Genomic DNA, 20,351 nt, shown 5'->3' on the forward strand with positions numbered 1-20,351 from the left:
TGATCGTCACAGCCAAGGGTATACTCAATGTATATGGAGATGTGAATCACTGATACCAGGTCCTGTCTAGACGGAGTGAATCACAGATACCAGGTCCTGTCTAGAAGGAGTGAATCAGTGATACCAGGTCCTTTCTAGAAGGAGTGAATCACTGATACCAGGTCCTGTCTAGACGGAGTGAATCACTGATACCAGGTCCTGTCTAGAAGGAGTGAATCACTGATACCAGGTCCTGTCTAGAAGGAGTGAATCACTGATACCAGGTCCTGTCTAGAAGGAGTGAATCACTGATACCAGGTCCTGTCTAGAAGGAGTGAATCACTGATACCAGGTCCTGTCTAGAAGGAGTGAATCACTGATACCAGGTCCTGTCTAGATGAACTGAATCACTGATACCAGGTCCTGTCTAGAAGGAGTGAATCACTGATACCAGGTCAACAGAGGAGGGTGTGGAGATCTCCCATCCTCTGGAAAGTGTCAGGGAAGGCCAGAGTGTGTGTGTGTGTGTGTGTGTGTGTGTGTGTGTGTGTGTGTGTGTGTGTGTGTGTGTGTGTGTGTGTGTGTGTGTGTGTGTGTGTGTGTGTGTGTGTGTGTGTGTGTGTGTGTGTGTGTGTGTGTGTGTGTGTGTGTGTGTATATGTGTTTCCATTGTTCATGTTCAATTCTTTGCCAAGTTTGTGATGTCATCCCATCATAAGAACGAGGCTTTTGAAACATCTGTGTTTGTGCGGGTATGTGTTGTTGGCAGAATCTATTTGTCTGCACAATGTGCTTTTCTGTATGGACTTGCTTTGATACGTTGTGCACATAGAGGACATGTTCTGTTGACACAGCATCACAGTAACCAGTAGCACGGTTTGTTGTATCGACCCTGATCGTTCAGATACCTTTTCGTGTTTGCTCTAGTCTGCCGGGAGGGCAAGATGTGGTGGGGCATAAAGTTTAGGAGCTATTCTATTGGTACATTAAAACAGGCAAGCTTAATCAAGTACAGATAAATGATTTGAAATCATTTTTACAAGTATTTGAACCCAGGTCTGCTGTGCGTCTGGTGTGTAGTCTTCATGCACGCAGGCCTGTACTGCATACGGAACTGTGTGTATGAGCAATGACTGTATCCTCAGACTGTTGCAGCAGGGAGAGACCTAACCAATGTCCCAGCATTATCGGAGGCAAACATCCCAATGTTCACCTGTCTGTTCGGAAGTGGCTGTGAATTCCACTCTCATACCCAGCCTGCATTGCTCTGCACATGGGGGGGTGGGGGTGCAACTCAATATTAGGAAGGTGTTCCTAGTGTATGGTATACTCAGTGTATATACCGTGTTGCCTGTCGATAAAGCTTTATTGAATTAAATGTACAGACGGTGTAATGTACACGGTGGTCTTTCTCCTTGCTCTAACCTCTGTGTCTTTTAGAGGGGAGTAACATATCCATTACAGCTTGTGTACAATTGGACAACAAAGTAATCTTCATCTTCTTTTTCGTTATCTTCTTCATCATCTTCTAGGCCCAGGACAAGAGGAAAGCTCTGGAGGAGACGAAAGCCTACACCACCCAGTCCCTGGCCAGCGTGGCCTACCAGATCAATGCCTTAGCCAACAACGTGCTGCAGCTGCTGGACATCCAGGCCTCGCAGCTGCGCCGGATGGAGTCCTCCATCAACCACATCTCTCAGGTCAGGAGAGACAAACATACACAGGCTTAGACACACACACATATATACACACACACACACACACACACACACACACACACACACACACACACACACACACACACACACACATACACACATACACACATACATACATACATACATACATACATACATACATACATACATACATACATACATACATACATACATATAGTACCAGTCAAAATGTTTGGACACACCTATTCATTCCAGGGTTTTTCTTAATTTTTTACTATTTTCTACATTGTAGAATAATAGTGAAGACATCATACTATGAAATAACACATATGGAATTATGTAGTAACCAAAAAAGTGTTAAACAAATCTAAATATTTGCCTTGATGACAGCTTTGCACACTCTTGGCATTCTCTCAACCAGCTTCACCTGGAATGCTTTTCCAACAGTCTTGAAGGAGTTCCCACATATGCTGAGCACTTGTTGGCTGCTTTTCCTTCATTCTGCGGTCAAAGTCATCCCAAACCATCTCAATTGGGTTGAGGTCGGGTGATTGTGGAGGCCAGGTCATCTGATGCAGCACTCCATCACTCTCCTTCTTGGTCAAATAGACCTGGAGGTGTGTTGGGTCATTGTCCTGTTCATGGTATATTGCTGCAGAATGCTGTGGTAGACATGCTGGTTAAGTGTGTCTTGAATTCTAAATAAATCACAGACAGTGTCACCAGCAAAGTACCCCTGCACCATCACACCTCCTCCATGCTTCACGGTGGAAACGACACATGCGGAGATCATCATTCACCTACTCTGCATCTCAAAAAGACACGGCGGTTGGAACCAAAAATCTCAAGTTTCGAGTCATCAGACCAAAGGACAGATTTTGACTGTCTTTTTGTCCATTGTCTGTGTTTCTTGGCCCAAGCAAGTATCTTCTTATTGGTGTCCTTTAGTATTGGTTTCTTTGCAGCAATTCGACCATGAAGGCCTGATTCACACAGTCTCCTCTGAATAGTTGATGTTGAGATGTGTCTGTTACTTGACCTCTGTGAAGCATTTATTTGAGCTGCAATTTCTGAGGCTGGTAACTCTAATGAACTTATCCTCTGCAGCAGTGGTAATTCTGGGTCTTCCTTTCCTGTGGCGGCCCTCATGGGAGCCAGTTTCATCATCACGTTTGATGGGTTTTGCGACTGCACTTGTAGTTTTCTATTCAATGCCATTACAGTATCCATTGACTTAGGACTCAATTTTCAGTTCCTATGCCTTCCACTAGATGTCAACAGTCTTTATAAATTGTTTCAGGCTTGTATTCTTATAAATGAGGGAGTAAGACCAGTCTGAATGAGTGGACCCTGACGTGTCACAGAGCTTTTTCATGCGCAATCCCGAGAGTGCATTTCTTGTTTACCTTTTATATTGACAACGTTATTGTCTGGTTGAAATATTATAGATAATTTAGGCTAAAAACAACCTGAGGATTGAATATAAACATTGTTTGACATGTTTCTATGAACTTTACAGATACAATTTTGATTTTTTTGTCTGCCTGTTTTGACTGCGTTTGAGCCTGTGGATTACTGAAGAAAACGCGCAAACAAAACTGAGGTTTTTGGATATAAAGAGACTTTATCGAACAAAAGGAACATTTATTGAGTAAATGAATGTCTTCTGAGTGCCACCATATGAAGATCATCAAAGGTAAGGGATTCATTTTATCCCTATTTCTGAGTTTTGTAACGCTTCTGCTTGGCTGGTTACAGTTTGTAATAATTTGTGAACCGGGCTATGTTCTCAAATAATCGTAAGATATGCTTTCGCCGTGAAGCATTTTAAAAATCTGACACCGTGGTTGGATTCACAAGAAGTTCATCTTTAAACCTATGTAAAATATGTTTTGTTTTCAGAATTTTTATAAATGAGTATTTCTGTATTTGAATTTGGCGCTCTGCAATCTCACTGGATGTTGGCCAGATGGGACACTAGCGTCCCACATAACCTAGAGAGGTTAATTGAAAGGCATTCCAGGTGACTACCTCATGAAGTTGGTTGAGAGAATGCCAAGAGTGTGCAAAGCTGTCATCAAGGCAAAGTGTGGCTACTTTGAAGAATCTCAAATATAAAATGTATTTAGATTTGTTTATACTTTTTTGGTTACTACATGATTCCATATGAGTTATTTCATAGTTTTGAAGTCTTCACTATTATTCTACAATGTAGAAAATAGTAAAAATAAAGAAAAACCCTTGAATGAGTAGGTGTGTCCAAACTATTGACTGGTACTATAAAAACGTTTGTGGTCACTTAGAAATGTCCTTGTTTTTGAAAGAAAAGCTTAATTTTTGGTCCATTAATATTACATCAAATTGATCAGAAATACAGTGTAGACATTGTTAATGTTGTAAGTGACTATTGTAGTGGAAATTGCAGATTTGTAATGGAATATCTACATAGACATACAGAGGTCTATTATCATCAACCATCACTCCTGTGTTCCAATGGCACGTTGTGTTGGCTAATCCAAGTTTATCATTTTAAAAGGCTAATTGATCATTAGAAACCCCTTTTGCACAGCTGAAAACTGTTGTTCTGATTTAAAGAGGCAATAAAACTGGCCTTCTTTAGACTTATTGAGTATCTGGAGGATCAGCATTTGTGGGTTCGATTACAGGCCAGAAATGGCCAGAAACAAAGTACTTTTTTCAAAAACTTGTCAGTCTATTCATGTTCTGAGAAATGAAGTCTATTCCATGCGAGAAATTGCCAAGAAACTGAAGATCTCATGGTGGTAAAGTGGGAGATTTGTACAGGGTAAAAGGGACCATGAAGAAGGAAGGCCGTCACTCCCTTTTGCAACGCCATGCCATACCCTGTGGACGGATGTTAATTGGAGCCAATTTCCTCCTACAACAGGACAATGACCCAAAGCACAGCTCCAAACTATACAATAACTATTTAGGGAAGAAGCAGTCAGCTGGTGTTCTGTCTTAATGGAGTGGCCAGCACAGTCACCGGATCTCAACCCTATTGAGCTGTTGTGGGAACAGCTTGACCATATGGTGATGGGAGTGCCCATCAAGCCAATCCAATCTGTGGGAGGTGCTTCAGGAAGCATGGGGGTGAAATCTCTTCAGATTACCTCAACAAATTGACAACTAGAATGCCAAAGGTCTGCAAGGCTGTAATTGCTGCAAATGGAGGATTCTTTTACAAAAGCAAAGTTTTAAGGACACAATTATTATTTCAATTAAACATTCCTTATTTATAACCTTGTCAACGTCTTGACTATATTTCCTATTAATTTTGCAACTCATTTCATGTATGTTGTCATGGAAAACAAGGACATTTATTGACCCCAAACGTTTGAACGGTAGTATACAGTGGGGCAAAAAAGTATTTAGTCACCCACCAATTGTGCAAGTTCTCCCACTTAAAAAGATGAGAGAGGCCTGTAATTTTCATCATAGGTACAGTTCAACTATGACAGATAAAATGAGAGAAAAAAATCCAGAAAATCACATTGTAGCATTTTTTATGAATTTATTTGCAAATTATGGTGGAAAATAAGTACTTGGTCAATAACAAAAATGTATCTCAATACTTTGTTATATACCCTTTGTTGGCAATGACAGAGGTCAAACGTTTTCTGTAAGTCTTCACAAGGTTTTCACACAGTGTTGCTGGTATTTTGGCCCATTCCTCCATGCAGTTAAATAGATTGAATTGTTTTTTTGCTTTTTTCCTTGTGGGTTGGGGAGGATCTGTGTTTCATCCACCTTAGTAATGGAACTGCATGTATAAGAACTGAGACGAGTCCTCTTTGTAGAGAAATTATAAATAGACCAATAAGCTAGCTTCTGTAGCTCTCTGGTCCTTGTGAGCTATTGCTTTTGTTTCGTATTGATGATATTCTGTATCACGGCTGTATCGGATCACGGTTGAAGCGATGTAGCATCCACCTATTGGGCAGGAGGTGAGATGAGTTGTCGATTCAGGTGTTTTTATGGTCTAGTTCGCACTAGAGCATGCTGATCAATGAGGCTTTCCAGGGATTGGGATTTCCAACCTTAGCTTTGAGGAGGTTTGGGTGGGAAACGCCATTGCACACTTGGTGAGAGATGAATTCCTATGAACAGCTTGTAGCAAAATTACCCCAGAGTCTTGACCAAGAGGACCAGTCTTGACCAAGCGGACCAGTCTTGACCAAGCGGACCAGTCTTGACCAAGCGGACCAGTCTTGACCAACCGGACCAGTCTTGACCAAGCGGACCAGTCTTGAACAAATAAAGTGGCTTAGAGCAGCATTGCCCATCTCTCAAATGACGCTCCAGTGATCCATTAACTCTGCCGGGTTTCTCTTAGGAAATGCCCTTTGTGGGGCCTGTCCTCTCCTGTTGAACATGAGATGACTTGTCACTCAGCAAAGCACCGTTTCCTCATTATTGAACTTGGTTTTACTCATTAAGTTAATATCTAACTACTGGTAACTGAATGATCTCATGTACAATGACAATTTAGTATTAGTTAGATACCGCAGTCTATGCTATCTAACTAATACTGAATTGTCATTGTACGTTCTTTTCAACAGTAACCATTGGACAAGGCTTTCAGTTAGGCCGCCTGCTGGAACAACAATGCATAATCATGAATGAGAATGTTTAAATCAAAATAAGCAATTATTATTATCTCTTAAATAAACCTTTTTCTCTGGGAGAAAGAAGTCTCATGGAAAAATAGCCAATGCTGTTGTTCACATAGAGATCCTATTAAATTACTCTATTCTACATTTGATTAATTCATGTATTCAATTTACCGTATTCTAATTCCTAATTCTATGGTTGTACATCTCAAAGACATTCCAATTTTCACACGCTATTGTTGGGTGAAGAAAAGGTATTTTCACATTTTCTGTCAGAATTACGTGAGACATAAAGAGAGGAGTTACGGCGTTAACTACTGATGAAGGTTTTAACATGAGGAATGTAGGCAAGACAGACCATAATAAAAAAGGTCCAGCTAACAACTTCTGTTGTTTTGACTGAGCAAGTTTCCCCGGAAACCATAGTGCTTTGTGTAACCACGGACAACCAGCCCTCTAATGAGGCTTACTTAGCGCAACACATTGACAACCAGGCTGCGTTCAAAATGAAGAAAACATTGCAAAACTTGGAACCAACTAAATGCACCTCAGATCTCAAAAAGAGGGTCTAACTAATGCTGTGAAATCTAGTTGCAGCCCAGTTCGATTTAGGTACAACTCTGCTGTTCGTGCATAAAGGATGGACAATACCCTTACAACAAAAAGATTGCAGTTTTGAAACTGCAGTAATAACTGCAGTCGACTGGTATTTTGGATGCAGCAATTGTAAAAAGAAAGGTGCTATTTTGGATGCAGTTATACTGCCGTTATACTGTACTATACTGTGGTTATACTGCACTACACTGCAGTTATACTGCACTATACTGCTGTTATAATGTGGTTATACTGCACTATACTGCAGTTATACTGTACTATACTGTGGTTATACTGCACTACACTGCAGTTATACTGCACTATACTGCTGTTATAATGTGGTTATACTGCACTATACTGCAGTTATACTGTACTATACTGTGGTTATACTGCACTACACTGCAGTTATACTGCACTATACTGCAGTTATACTGCACTATGCTGGCGTTATAATGTGGTTATACTGCACTATACTGCAGTTATACTGTACTATACTGTGGTTATACTGCACTATGCTGCCGTTATAATGTGGTTATACTGCACTATACTGCAGTTATACTGCACTATACTGCGGTTATACTGCACTATACTGTGGTTATACTGTACTACACTGCAGTTATACTGTACTATACTGCAGTTATACTACACTATACTGCGGTTATACTGCACTATACTGTGGTTATACTGCACTATACTGCAGTTATACTGTACTATACTGCGGTTATACTGTACTATACTACACTATACTATACTGCACCAAACTGCCTTTATACTGCACTACACTACTATACTGCAGTTATACTGCTGTTATACTGTACTATACTGCATTAATACTGTACTATACTGCGGTTATACTGCACTATACTGTGCTATACTGCCGTTATACTGTACTATACTGTAGTTATACTGCGATCTAACAGCAATCTATTTTCATAAGCAAGATCATCTATATCAAGACGCTGACAATATTTAGTTTGAATTGGTGGTCCCAAACCAAAGACTAAACGCAGACTTTTAATTACATGCCTCTCCCAAAAGCACCAGTCACTGGTCTTAATCACATCACTAATGCCCCCCCTCCCCTTTACTCTGACCAAGGTTTCCGTTCACACATCTATCCTCGATCACCCCCCTTTACTCTGACCAAGGTTTCCGTTCACACATCTATCCTCGATCCCCCCCCTTTACTCTGACCAAGGTTTCCGTTCACACATCTATCCTCGATTGACCCCCCCCCCCCCCCCCTACTCTGACCAAGGTTTCCGTTCACATATCTATCCTCGATTCACCCCCCACCCCCCTTACTCTGACCAAGGTTTCCGTTCACACATCTATCCTCGATCCCCCCCCTTTACTCTGACCAAGGTTTCCGTTCACACATCTATCCTCGATCCCCCCCCTTTACTCTGACCAAGGTTTCCGTTCACACATCTATCCTCGATCCCCCCCCTTTACTCTGACCAAGGTTTCCGTTCACACATCTATCCTCGATCCCCCCCCCTTTACTCTGACCAAGGTTTCCGTTCACACATCTATCCTCGATTCACCCCCCACCCCCCTTACTCTGACCAAGGTTTCCGTTCACACATCTATCCTCGATTGACCCCCCCCCCCCCCCCCCCCCTACTCTGACCAAGGTTTCCGTTCACACATCTATCCTCGATTCACCCCCCACCCCACCCCCCCTACTCTGACCAAGGTTTCCGTTCACACATCTATCCTCGATCCCCCCCCTTTACTCTGACCAAGGTTTCCGTTCACACATCTATCCTCGATTCACCCCCCACCCCCCTTACTCTGACCAAGGTTTCCGTTCACACATCTATCCTCGATTGACCCCCCCCCCCCCCCCCCCCCCCTACTCTGACCAAGGTTTCCGTTCACACATCTATCCTCGATTCACCCCCCACCCCACCCCCCCTACTCTGACCAAGGTTTCCGTTCACACATCTATCCTCGATTCACCCCCCACCCCCCTTACCAAGGTTTCCGTTCATACATCTATCCTCGATTGACCCCCCCCCACCCCCCTTACTCTGACCAAGGTTTCCGTTCACACATCTGTCCTTGATTCACCCCCCCCCCCTTTACTTTGACTCATAGATTGTCAACAGTCCCCTGATGAACTCATTCATCGTTTCCATGACTGACTGATTCCTCCATCTCTATGACGACCCACTAGCCTTGTCATCGCCTTTTCTGTGTAGAAGGATTAGGCTACGTTCTCCATTGGAACAGTCATTGGAAGTGATTTGGCCAAATCCTCTCCAGGGCTCCAGTCTTCAGTGTTTCCCCCGGTGCCACTGGGTTTGGGTCGAGATGATTGGGTCGAGATCCAATAACCAAATAGAAACATAGAATCATGTGTAATCATCTAATAAATTAATTCACAGTACTTCTTAAGGAGTGTAATAGAGTACTGACGTGGTACTCATTAAATACATTGTTACATCTAACAAGTCCAAGCAGGAATGATTCCAGATATTTTGATATGCAACCTAATCCAGTGTTTGTCATGAATTTTGGGTTGATAATTAAACTAATTATTAGACTTTTATATTTGACCAACAGAATAGGGCTCCAGAATAGTTTATTTATTGTTTGTTTGTTGGTACAATAGAGATGAATTTGACTTCATCCTCAACATTTCCCATCCAAAGACATACCCAGAATTTTGAGAGAGAGAGAGAGAGAGATGCACTTCCTAAACTCCTGCCAAATGTATGACCATATTAGAGACACATATTTCCCTTAGATTACTCAGATCCACAAATAATTTGAAAACAAATCCAATGTTGATCAACTCCCATATCTACTGAGTGAAATACCACAGTGTGCCATCACAGAAGCAATACTTGTGACCTTTTGCCACAAGAAAAGGGCGATCAGTGAAGAACAAACACCCATAAACACCCATATTATTTCCCCTTTTGTACTTTAACTATTTGCACATAATATGACATTTGAAATGTCTTTATTATTTTGGAGTGTAATGTTTACTGTTAATTTTAATAGTTAATTTCACTTTTGTTTATCTATTTCACTTGCTTTGGCAATGTAACATATGTTCTGTGATGTGCTGGCTGGTTGTTCTTGGAGCGGAGCTGCCGCCTGTTCCTGGGAGATAACGGCCTTTTAAATACCAGCCAGATGTTTATCAGAGTGAAGAGATTACACCAGAACTGTTGCTAGAGAGAGAGAGAGTTGTACCCTCAAAAGTTAGATTGCATTATCTGTGTCTAGACACTCTCAAAGCCGTCTGTACACAAACTTCTGGTTGAATGTGTTTTCAACAGACAAGCGTGGACTGACCTGATATTAAACCCAGATCACCTGATATCGAACCCAGATCGCCGTGTGTTAACCCTCTGAGCTAAAGCCCAATTAGCCCCGGCAGCAAACGTCAATGTTAAGGTTACTCATCGCACGAGCTCACAGAACCACCTCTGTTACAGTAGCTTTTCATCAGTGGTCAAAATGATTTAGCAGCTCTTCTCTAATGGCGGTGCTGTTTGTGGTATACAACCAAATGAAGATCCAATCTACAGAGAATATAGAACACCCCTTTAATAACGACCAACTGAACAATAACAGTAGAACTAACACACTTCTAACCACAAAGCTAATCCTTTCAGTATCTCTTTATTTATTTATTTCTTCCTCTCTTTCCTGTCCTCTCATTCTCATCTTCTGTCAACATTTTCTATCCGTTGGTCTCTTGCCCCCCCCTCTTCTGCCAACCTCTTTCTGTAGGAACTTTTAGTTTGTGAGCCCACGCTCTGATTCCGACAGGAAATGGGCCTGTTTCCAGCTATATCTGGGCGTGACCATTTGGTTTCCTCCGGAAAGAAGTTACGACCATGTTTGCTATTTTTATCACACAGCACAAATGTGTAGTATCGAACACAGAGACACTTGTGTGGCAGCAACTCAGGGACTTCTTTATAAGCTCATCCAGATAGTCAAATGAACTCCCTGTCTATTAAAGATCTCTTTATCTCGCACTTGTTCTCCATCTCTATCCCCTACAGCAATGGGAAGCACTAAAGAGTACTTAACCCAGCTGGATGAATAGTGAATGAAGTGTGACCTCATTGCCCAGGGTCACGCACACACACAGACACACACACACACACACACACGTTTGTCTGCCAACAGTACTTAGCACCTCTGAACAGAGTGTCGGCAGTCAATCTGTTTTGCGTTCACACAGCAAAGAACTTGGAAGTCGTCAGCCACTCAGTCTTGTTAAAATACTCCAAACCAGAAGGTGGCAGTAGCGTTGTTTGGCAATGCATATCCGTGCGTATTGCTTATGGTCAAGATTCCAAGCTATCTGACTTGCCTAGTTAAATAAAGGTTAAATTAAATAATTACAAAAATCTGCGCTAATGTTGCTATTTTGTCGAAAGGCCTTGTTGATACTTAACCAGATGGCCACAGCTAGATAACTACCTAGCAAGATGACAAAGAAACAGTTTAATTCACTCTCCACAATCCCATACTGCCAGTGCCAGCCCATAGCCAATAGCTAATCCATTGTGATTGAATTATAATACAGTGGTTAGCTAGCTTGGAGGAAGTATTTAGTGTTGTGTGCACTCTGTGAACTTTGCTAACTACCATCCCATAGCCTGTGGATGTACGGACAAAATGCCCAATTCTTTTTCAATTTTTTGTTGTTGTTGTTGGCTCCCCCACGTAAGGGTTTGCATGCAGTATGAAAGAAGTTAAGGGTAGTTTCACTAGCCAATGCTATCGAGCATTAGCGCAATGACTGGAAGTCTGCAGGTACTGTAGCAATGCTAGTTAGCATTGGCTCGTGAAACTACCACTAACTTCCTTCATACTGCACGCAGATCAATTCTAGAATCTCACAGTATCCCTTTAATACGGTGCTGGAACAAAAATCTGCTCACTGTCGGTCCCCAGATCCAGGATTGTAGAATACTGGAAGGAAGCTGTATATTTAAACTTCTAAGGGATGAATAATGTTGTTATCCTCGGTGACTAAATATCAAATACTGGCATTCTAGTCCATCAGTATAAAACGTTTATAAGCTTACTTAATGCTGCCATAAACATGAATTAATGGAGGTATTAAACAGGCATAGCAAAATGTAATGATTGTAGTAAACATCTATGACAAACACACCAGACAGCGTAAAGTCACAGCACTCCTTCCTCTTCCTGGTTTCTAATCCTCCCCTTCTCTCTGCCTCTCTGTCTCTCTCTCTCTCTCTCTCTCTTTCTCTCTCCATCCCTCCATCCAGACGGTGGACATCCACAAGGAGAAGGTGGCGAGGCGAGAGATTGGCATCCTGACCACTAATAAGAACACGTCGCGCACGCACAAGATCATTGCCCCCGGCAACATTGAGCGGCCGGTCCGGTACATCAGGAAGCCCATCGACTACACACTGCTGGACGACGTGGGCCACGGTGTCAAAGTAAGAGTCTTCTGTATTTTAAAGTAGAAGCCACGGTGTCTAAGTAAGTCTCCTGTATTTTAAAGTAGAAGCCACGGTGTCTAAGTAAGTCTCCTGTATTTTAAAGTAGAAGCCACAGTGTCTAAGTAAGTCTCCTGTATTTTAAAGTAGAAGCCACAATGTCTAAGTAAAAGTCTCCTGTATTTTAAAGAAGACAGACACCATAGTGTCTAAGTAAGAGTCCCCCACTCCCCCTTAAAGTAAAAGCAACAGACTGGAGTCATGACATCATCAGCCCTAGTGTGCGGAAGGTAGCCTAGCGGTTAGAGCGGTGGGCCAGTAACCAATAGGTTGCTAGTTTGAATCCCAGAGCTGACGAGTTAAAACATTGGTTTGGTCTGCCCCTTTGAGCAAGTCACTTAACCCTAATTTCTCCAGGATCACCGTCAATAATACTGCTTCCCTGGCTGTGACCCCACTCTGAGTGGGACATGCAAAAAAAACGTCCATTTCACTCTACTCACTTGTACAGGTTACAGACAGGAGCAATAAAAGCTATTTGATCTAGTGCCTCATACTGTCTGTAATACTGCAGTATCTGTGCTGGTTTCTGTTTCACGACAGGCTTCACATCCTTCATTGCAATTAATCCACTGGGGTCACAGTTGTCCTTCTCTCCGATGTGTAGTAGTATTTCCCTCAGAGGAAATCATTAGCACAGGATTCATACGTGGAACAGTCATGTAAGTGGACTGTCTGGTCATGTTATTACAATTTCATTACTTCCATTTCATTAATTCAATCAAGCTAATCAATAAACTGCTCTTTTAGTAAGGGAGTTTGTGTGTGTGTGTGTGTGTGTGTGTGTGTGTGTGTGTGTGTGTGTGTGTGTGTGTGTGTGTGTGTGTGTGTGTGTGTGTGTGTGTGTGTGTGTGTGTGTGTGTGTGTGTGTGTGTGTGTGTGTGAGAGACATTCATATGTGTACAAGTAGACCAGTGTGTGTGAGAGAGAGAGACAGACAGCTTGATCTGGGCCAAGTGCTGACGCCATCATATCCCACATGAATTGTGGGAAAATAATCTTTCAGCTCTGTTCTGGCTCAGTCTTCATCTTTGATTCTCTCTCCCTTGGATATCTCACTGATCACTGAAAAATACATTTAAAACACACCATCTCTCACACATTTCATATGTTATTTCTGACATATTATGTTGTACAGGAGCAAGCTGAACTGTGGTAGGAGTTCATGCTGCCATTATTACAGGTTGTCTGACACCCTCTCTTCCCTCACCATCCCTCTGTTTTAATCTCTTTATCCCCATCACTCTCTCTTTCTGTCATATTCATAGTCTCCATGGTGTGTTATGCATGAAGGAATGTCTCTATGACTCCGGCTGTGACTCTGTGATAATGAGTTGTAGATGTTCTTCTAACATCTGTTGTTCTACATTCTAAAGAGACCGTAGTCACACATTTGGCTTAGTCTCATGATACACATGCATTGAGCTTTTGTAGCAAAACAAATTGGTGTGTGTGTGTGAACAGCTCATCCCCACATCTTATTTCCCCCATGTTGAGGCAGGAGGAGTCCTCGGGGCTTGCCCGGGACCTTGAATAACCAATCACTCCCCTCTCCTCCCCAGTTATCGTGGCTCCCCCCCCCCTCACCAGTCATTGCTGACAGACCGTTGCCCCTAGTGTCAGATACTTCCCCCTGACAGCCGAGCGAGCTTCGCAACGTTTAGACTCGTCGACTGTCACCAGTCACTGTAAACCCAAGTCACGTATTAGACCTCACTCACTCACTCACTGACTGACAACAACAGCTAGCTTCCAGTAGAATCTAAATCAGGCATTTGACAGACAGAACTGTGCACTATCTGAATTAGGGAGCAGGTATTAGCAGAAGCTAGATATTGGTTAGCTGCAGTTGATAAGGATCAGTATTGGCTGATTAGAGAAGTCAGATCTCCCTCTCTACTCTTAATCAGTGAGCTACACTATATAAACAAATGTATGTGGACACCCCTTCAAATGAGTGGTTTAGGCTATTTCAGCCTCGCCCGTTGCTGACAGGTGTATAAAATCGAGCACACAGCCATGCAATCTCCATAGACAAACATTACCAGTAGAATAGCCTTACTGAAGAGCTCAGTGACTTTCAATGTGGCACCGTCATAGTGCCACCTTTCCAACAAGTCAGTTCATCAAATTCCTACCCTGCTAGAGCTGCTCCAATCAACAGCATACAATGACAGTCTAGACGATTCTGTGCTTCCAACTTTGTGGCAACAATTTGGGGATGAACCTTTCCTTTTATTACTGTAGTTCTCACTGTCTCTTCTGTTAACCAATGATTACTCCTGTTACTACTGTAGTTGTCACTGTCTCTTCTGTTAACCAATGATTACACCTGTTACTGCTGTAGTTCTCACTCTGTCTCTTCTGTTAACCAATGATTACACCCTGTTACTGCTGTAGTTCTCACTGTCTCTTCTGTTAACCAATGATTACACCTGTTACTGCTGTAGTTCTCACTCTGTCTCTTCTGTTAACCAATGATTACACCTGTTACTGCTGTAGTTCTTACTCTGTCTCTTCTGTTAACCAATGATTACACCTGTTACTGCTGTAGTTCTCACTCTGTCTCTTCTGTTAACCAATGATTACACCTGTTACTGCTGTAGTTCTCACTCTGTCTCTTCTGTTAACCAATGATTACACCTGTTACTGCTGTAGTTCTCACTCTGTCTCTTCTGTTAACCAATGATTACACCTGTTACTGCTGTAGTTCTTACTCTGTCTCTTCTGTTAACCAATGATTACACCTGTTACTGCTGTAGTTCTTACTCTGTCTCTTCTGTTAACCAATGATTACACCTGTTACTGCTGTAGTTCTTACTCTGTCTCTTCTGTTAACCAATGATTACACCTGTTACTGCTGTAGTTCTTACTGTCTCTTCTGTTAACCAATGAGCATGTTGTTGTTTTTGTCTCTCCTCTCTTTTTACTGCCTGCACTCAGTGGCTTAAAGCCAAGGTAAGAGTTGTTTCTCTCCCTACCCATGATGCTTTGTGCCCATTACTCCAGATCACCATTGTTTCATGACATCAGTATCATTATATTCATCATTCTAAAAGCCTTTTTTTGCCATGATGTTGTCCTAATATAAGGTCCCTGTGATGTCTCCCAATGATCTATCTAATTATCAATCCAACAATACACAGACCTTGTTATTGACCATCCATCCACCGCCACAACACCCTAAAACACTAAGCAAAACGTTTCCGTATAAGCTCCACCATACGGTATATGGGCTACTTCCACTAATTCATCTTTTAGTAATGGGTTGAACATCAGTAGGCCACCTAGGACTGAGTCTCGCATATTTTTGTTTTTTCATAGCAACAAGGCAACAACCAACCAACGAGGGGAGGAGGAGGAGGAGGGACATTATCCAGGACCAATCCGCCCACACAGAAACCCCCGAGCCCGCCCATGGCTGGACGTGGAACTCTTGGGTAGGTTGTCCAGAAATGAAAGTGTGTGTACGTACGTGCGTGTGTGTGCGTGTGTGTGTTTGTGTGCGTGTGTGTGTGTGTGTGTGAGCTTGTGTAGTTGACGTGCACTTACTTAGTATTCTCTGTGTGTGTGTGTGTGTGTGTGTCCTCTCCAGGCGAAACACCTCCTATAAGACCTTGGAGCCAGTCAAGCCGCCAACAGTCCCCAACGACTACATGACCAGCCCTGCCCGACTAGGCAGTCAGCACAGCCCTGCACGCACAGCCTCCCTCAACCAGAGACCCAGAACACACAGGTTACTTGCACACACACACAAGTACACATACACACTCATACATAGACATACATAGACACACATAGACACACATAGACACACATAGACACACATAGACACACATAGACACACATAGACACACATAGACACACATAGACACACATAGACACACATAGACACACAGGTATGTGTTAGTGTGTTTGTTTTACCCAGCTGGGAACCTTCCACTGGTCACAGCTGTCTGAACAGCACAGCAAAGGTCGCATTTCATATTGGAGGAAACAAACAACACTTCCTTGACCTGTTTTATTGACCTGTTTTTGTCATTAATAATCAAAGCAGATGTATTATATATATATATTTTTTTTATTTTTTTTTATTTTACCTTTATTTAACTCGGCAAGTCAGTTAAGAACATATTCTTATTTTCAATGACGGCCTGGGAACAATGGGTTAACTGCCTGTTCAGGGGCAGAACGACAGATTTGTACCTTGTCAGCTCGGGGGTTTGAACTCGCAACCTTCCGGTTACTAGTCCAACGCTCTAACCACTAGGCTACGCTGCCGTGATCTGTATGTCGAGGAGCTTGTGATCACTTTAAAACACACCATCTCTCACACATTTCATATGTTATTTCTGACATATTATGTTGTACAGGAGCAAGCTGAACTGTGGTAGGAGTTCATGCTGCCATTATTACAGGTTGTCTGACACCCTCTCTACCCTCACCATCCCTCTGTTTTAATCTCTTTATCCCCATCACTCTCTCTTTTACCTCTTCCCCATCCCAATTTATCTCTCTCATTCTCTCTCTCTCTCTCTCTCTCTCTCTCTCTGTCTCGCTTTCTGTCTCACTCTCTGTCTCTCTCTCTCACTCACTGTCTTGCTCTCTGTAGTGGCAGCAGTGGGGGTAGCGGGGGGCGAGAGAACAGCGGTGGCAGCAGCATTAGTGTTCCTCTGGCCGTGCCCACGCCCTCCCCTCCCAGCCTGGGACCAGGTGAGCCAAGCAATACATATCCTTCAGTTTAGCTTAGCATTTAGCCTTCCATTCTGTTATTGTAGCTTCTATGTTAGCTTAGCATTTAGCCTTCCATTCTGTTATTGTAGCTTCTCTGTTAGCTTAGCATTTAGCCTTTCTCTCGGTCTAGCATCTCTGGTCGCCTAGTTTAGGATTTAGACTTCCATTTTGGTACCTTAGCTTCTCTGTTAGCTTAGAATTTAACCTTCCATTCTGTTATTGTAGCTTCTCTTCTCTGTTAGCTTAGCATTTAACCTTCCATTCTGTTATTGTAGCTTCTTTGTTAGCTTAGCATTTAGCTGTCCGTCCTGTATAGCGTCTCCTACTTCTATCAGGCCTGCTTCTGGTTTGTCTTGAACTAAGCCATTTGTTTGTTTATTGTATCAGCTTGTCAAAATATGCAACCGAAAGGTTGCTGGTTCGATTCCCTGAGCCGACTAGGTTAACAATCTGTCGATGTTCCCTTGAACAAGGCACATAACTCTAGTGGTTTTTCTTAGCAGCCTATTTGTTCTGTCAGTGTGGATCCTCTTTGGACAGTTTGTTTTAGCATCGTATGATGCATCAGCTGTCCATCTGGATCCTGATGGAGATGAATATTTTAATTAGATTTTGGCAGCACATTATATCTTTCCATAGAAGTATTTTTTTCTGGCTGGTTTGGTTGTTGTACTCGGGCATTCTAGTCACAGCCGAGTCTCTTCCATCCACATATAAACAAATGACCTGAGGTTGACTTCAGTGAATTTGAAAGCCAAATACTTCTCTACCTCTCTCGTTCCCTAGTTCACTCACTCTCCTTCCCCTACCTTCTTTCTCCCTATAACTCTCCCCTTTCCCCACCCCAACAACCACAGCAGTGGCCCACCAAGGCCCAGGCCTGGGTCCCATCCCTATGGCCCAGTTTGGCACCATCTCACGACAGGTCTCCCGCCACAACTCAGCCACTTCCTCAGCCTCCATGGTGTCGGCCACGGGTACCTACCGCCGGGCGCCCTCCGGCAGCTCCCATTTCTCCATGTCCCAGCAGCCCCACCTCAACGGGGGCCCTGCCTACCCCCAGAACTCAGGTAAGACCATGGAAAGGAGTTTTATGGTTGAAGGAATGTTGAGTCTGACCAAAGAACAACGTCAATAGGCCGCCCGGTCACTGTCTGTTCTGGATAGAGGTAGCTCACTTTCACTTCAGCTAAAAGAGGAGGACATTCAGGGCAGTGGAAGACAGAAATACAAACGCCCACATTAGCTGACAGACTAGAGGAGATTTAAGACGAACGTCACAGACATCAATCCAAGGCTGTCAGTATCTCTGTCAGCACACACACAACATTGACCCATAAGAGGTGGACAAGTTTGGGTGACTGGTCTATGTGTCTGAAGGCAGCTCGATGTTTCAGGGCTCCACATCAACGCTTGTCTGCTTACCCGGGGAAAGTCAAATACATTGTTGGACAAGCAGATTATAGATTTAAGTTGTCCGAATTGGAAAAATCTAAATTCACAATGTCAAACAATTAGGCTACTCCGATCAGAAGTGGATCAAAGTGTCCTCCAGATGTGATGTTTTGCTCACTGTCCTCCCAGTCTCTGCAGAGCACATCAGAGTATAATTATTGTCGGCTTGCGTTGATAGGCACGGGGGGTCTTTTAATCATGGAGTCGTGAGATGCGTTTTTTGAGATCAAAGCGAGCCTTGCTATGTTCACACATTTGTTGATAATAATTGCTGGTGAGTTATTTGGCAAGTTATAGCAAATTGTTGGTCCGCAGTGAAAATCCTGGAAAAGTCATTGTGTGAGAGGACAACGGACTGACTATAGTAGATAACCAGCCAAACTACACAATATGTTTTGAATTGGCTATCTGGCTAGTTAACTATTTAGCTATAAGCATGATTTTCCACTGGCACTTGTGTATAAGTGGCGCAGTGGTCTAAGGCACTGCATCTCAGTGCTAGATAGTATTACAACTGGCTGATTGGGAGTCCCATAGGGCGGCGCACAATTGGCCCAGCGTTGTCCGGGTAGGCCGTCATTTAAAATAAGAATTTGTTCTTAACTGACTTGCCTAGTTAAATAAAATGACCACAAATGGCCAACACGCAGGTGATACAGGTAGTCGGGTGATACAGGTAGTCAGTTGATACAGGTAGTCAGGTGATACAAGTAGTCAGGTGATACAGGTAGTCAGGTGATACAGGTAGTCAGTTGATATAGGTAGTCAGGTAGTCAGGTGATACAGGTAGTCAGGTGATACAGGTAGTCAGGTGATACAGGTAGTCAGGTGATACAGGTAGTCAGTTGATATAGGTAGTCAGGTAGTCAGGTGATACAGGTAGTCAGGTGATACAGGTAGTCAGGGGATACAGGTAGTCAGTTGATACAGTTAGTCAGGTGATACAGGTAGTCAGGTGATACAGGTAGTCAGTTGATATACAGTGCCTTGCGAAAGTATTCGGCCCCCTTGAACTTTGCGACCTTTTGCCACATTTCAGGCTTCAAACATAAAGATATTAAACTGTATTTTTTTGTGACGAATCAACAACAAGTGGGACACAATCATGAAGTGGAATGACATTTATTGGATATTTCAAACTTTTTTAACAAATCAAAAACTGAAAAAGTGGGCGAGCAAAATTATTCAGCCCCTTTACTTTCAGTGCAGCAAACTCTCTCCAGAAGTTCAGTGAGGATCTCTGAATGATCCAATGTTGACCTAAATGACTAATGATGATAAATACAATCCACCTGTGTGTAATCAAGTCTCCGTATAAATGCACCTGCACTGTGATAGTCTCAGAGGTCCGTTAAAAGCGCAGAGAGCATCATGAAGAACAAGGAACACACCAGGCAGGTCCCGACCACTGCAAATCTACCAAGACCTGGCCGTCCCTCTAAACTTTCAGCTCATACAAGGAGAAGACTGATCAGAGATGCAGCCAAGAGGCCCATGATCACTCTGGATGAACTGCAGAGATCTACAGCTGAGGTGGGAGACTCTGTCCATAGGACAACAATCAGTCGTATATTGCACAAATCTGGCCTTTATGGAAGAGTGGCAAGAAGAAAGCCATTTCTTAAAGATATCCATAAAAAGTGTTGTTTAAAGTTTGCCACAAGCCACCTGGGAGACACACCAAACATGTGGAAGAAGGTGCTCTGGTCAGATGAAACCAAAATGGAACTTTTTGGCAACAAAACGTTATGTTTGGCGTAAAAGCAA

The 20,351-nt window shown here is 42.9% G+C and overlaps 1 protein-coding gene across 6 annotated transcripts in view; it reads left to right on the forward strand.

Moving 5' to 3' along the window:
- Positions 1-20,351, forward strand: part of LOC109871905 (abl interactor 1) — a 47,033-nt gene that overhangs the window by 17,474 nt on the left and 9,208 nt on the right. For 2 of the 6 annotated variants that reach the window (XM_031806968.1, XM_031806972.1), the window contains exons 2-8: positions 1,511-1,678; positions 12,159-12,335; positions 15,339-15,353; positions 15,720-15,835; positions 15,991-16,131; positions 17,008-17,108; positions 17,987-18,199. In XM_031806968.1, coding sequence (XP_031662828.1) covers positions 1,511-1,678; positions 12,159-12,335; positions 15,339-15,353; positions 15,720-15,835; positions 15,991-16,131; positions 17,008-17,108; positions 17,987-18,199 — 931 coding nt within the window. The remainder of the gene's footprint in view (positions 1-1,510; positions 1,679-12,158; positions 12,336-15,338; positions 15,354-15,719; positions 15,836-15,990; positions 16,132-17,007; positions 17,109-17,986; positions 18,200-20,351) is intronic. The other 4 variants (XM_031806970.1, XM_031806973.1, XM_031806969.1 and 1 more) reach the window with 3 other exon arrangements.

The sequence above is a fragment of the Oncorhynchus kisutch genome, linkage group LG27 (assembly GCF_002021735.2).
Source record: "Oncorhynchus kisutch isolate 150728-3 linkage group LG27, Okis_V2, whole genome shotgun sequence".
Classification (NCBI taxonomy): domain Eukaryota; kingdom Metazoa; phylum Chordata; class Actinopteri; order Salmoniformes; family Salmonidae; genus Oncorhynchus; species Oncorhynchus kisutch.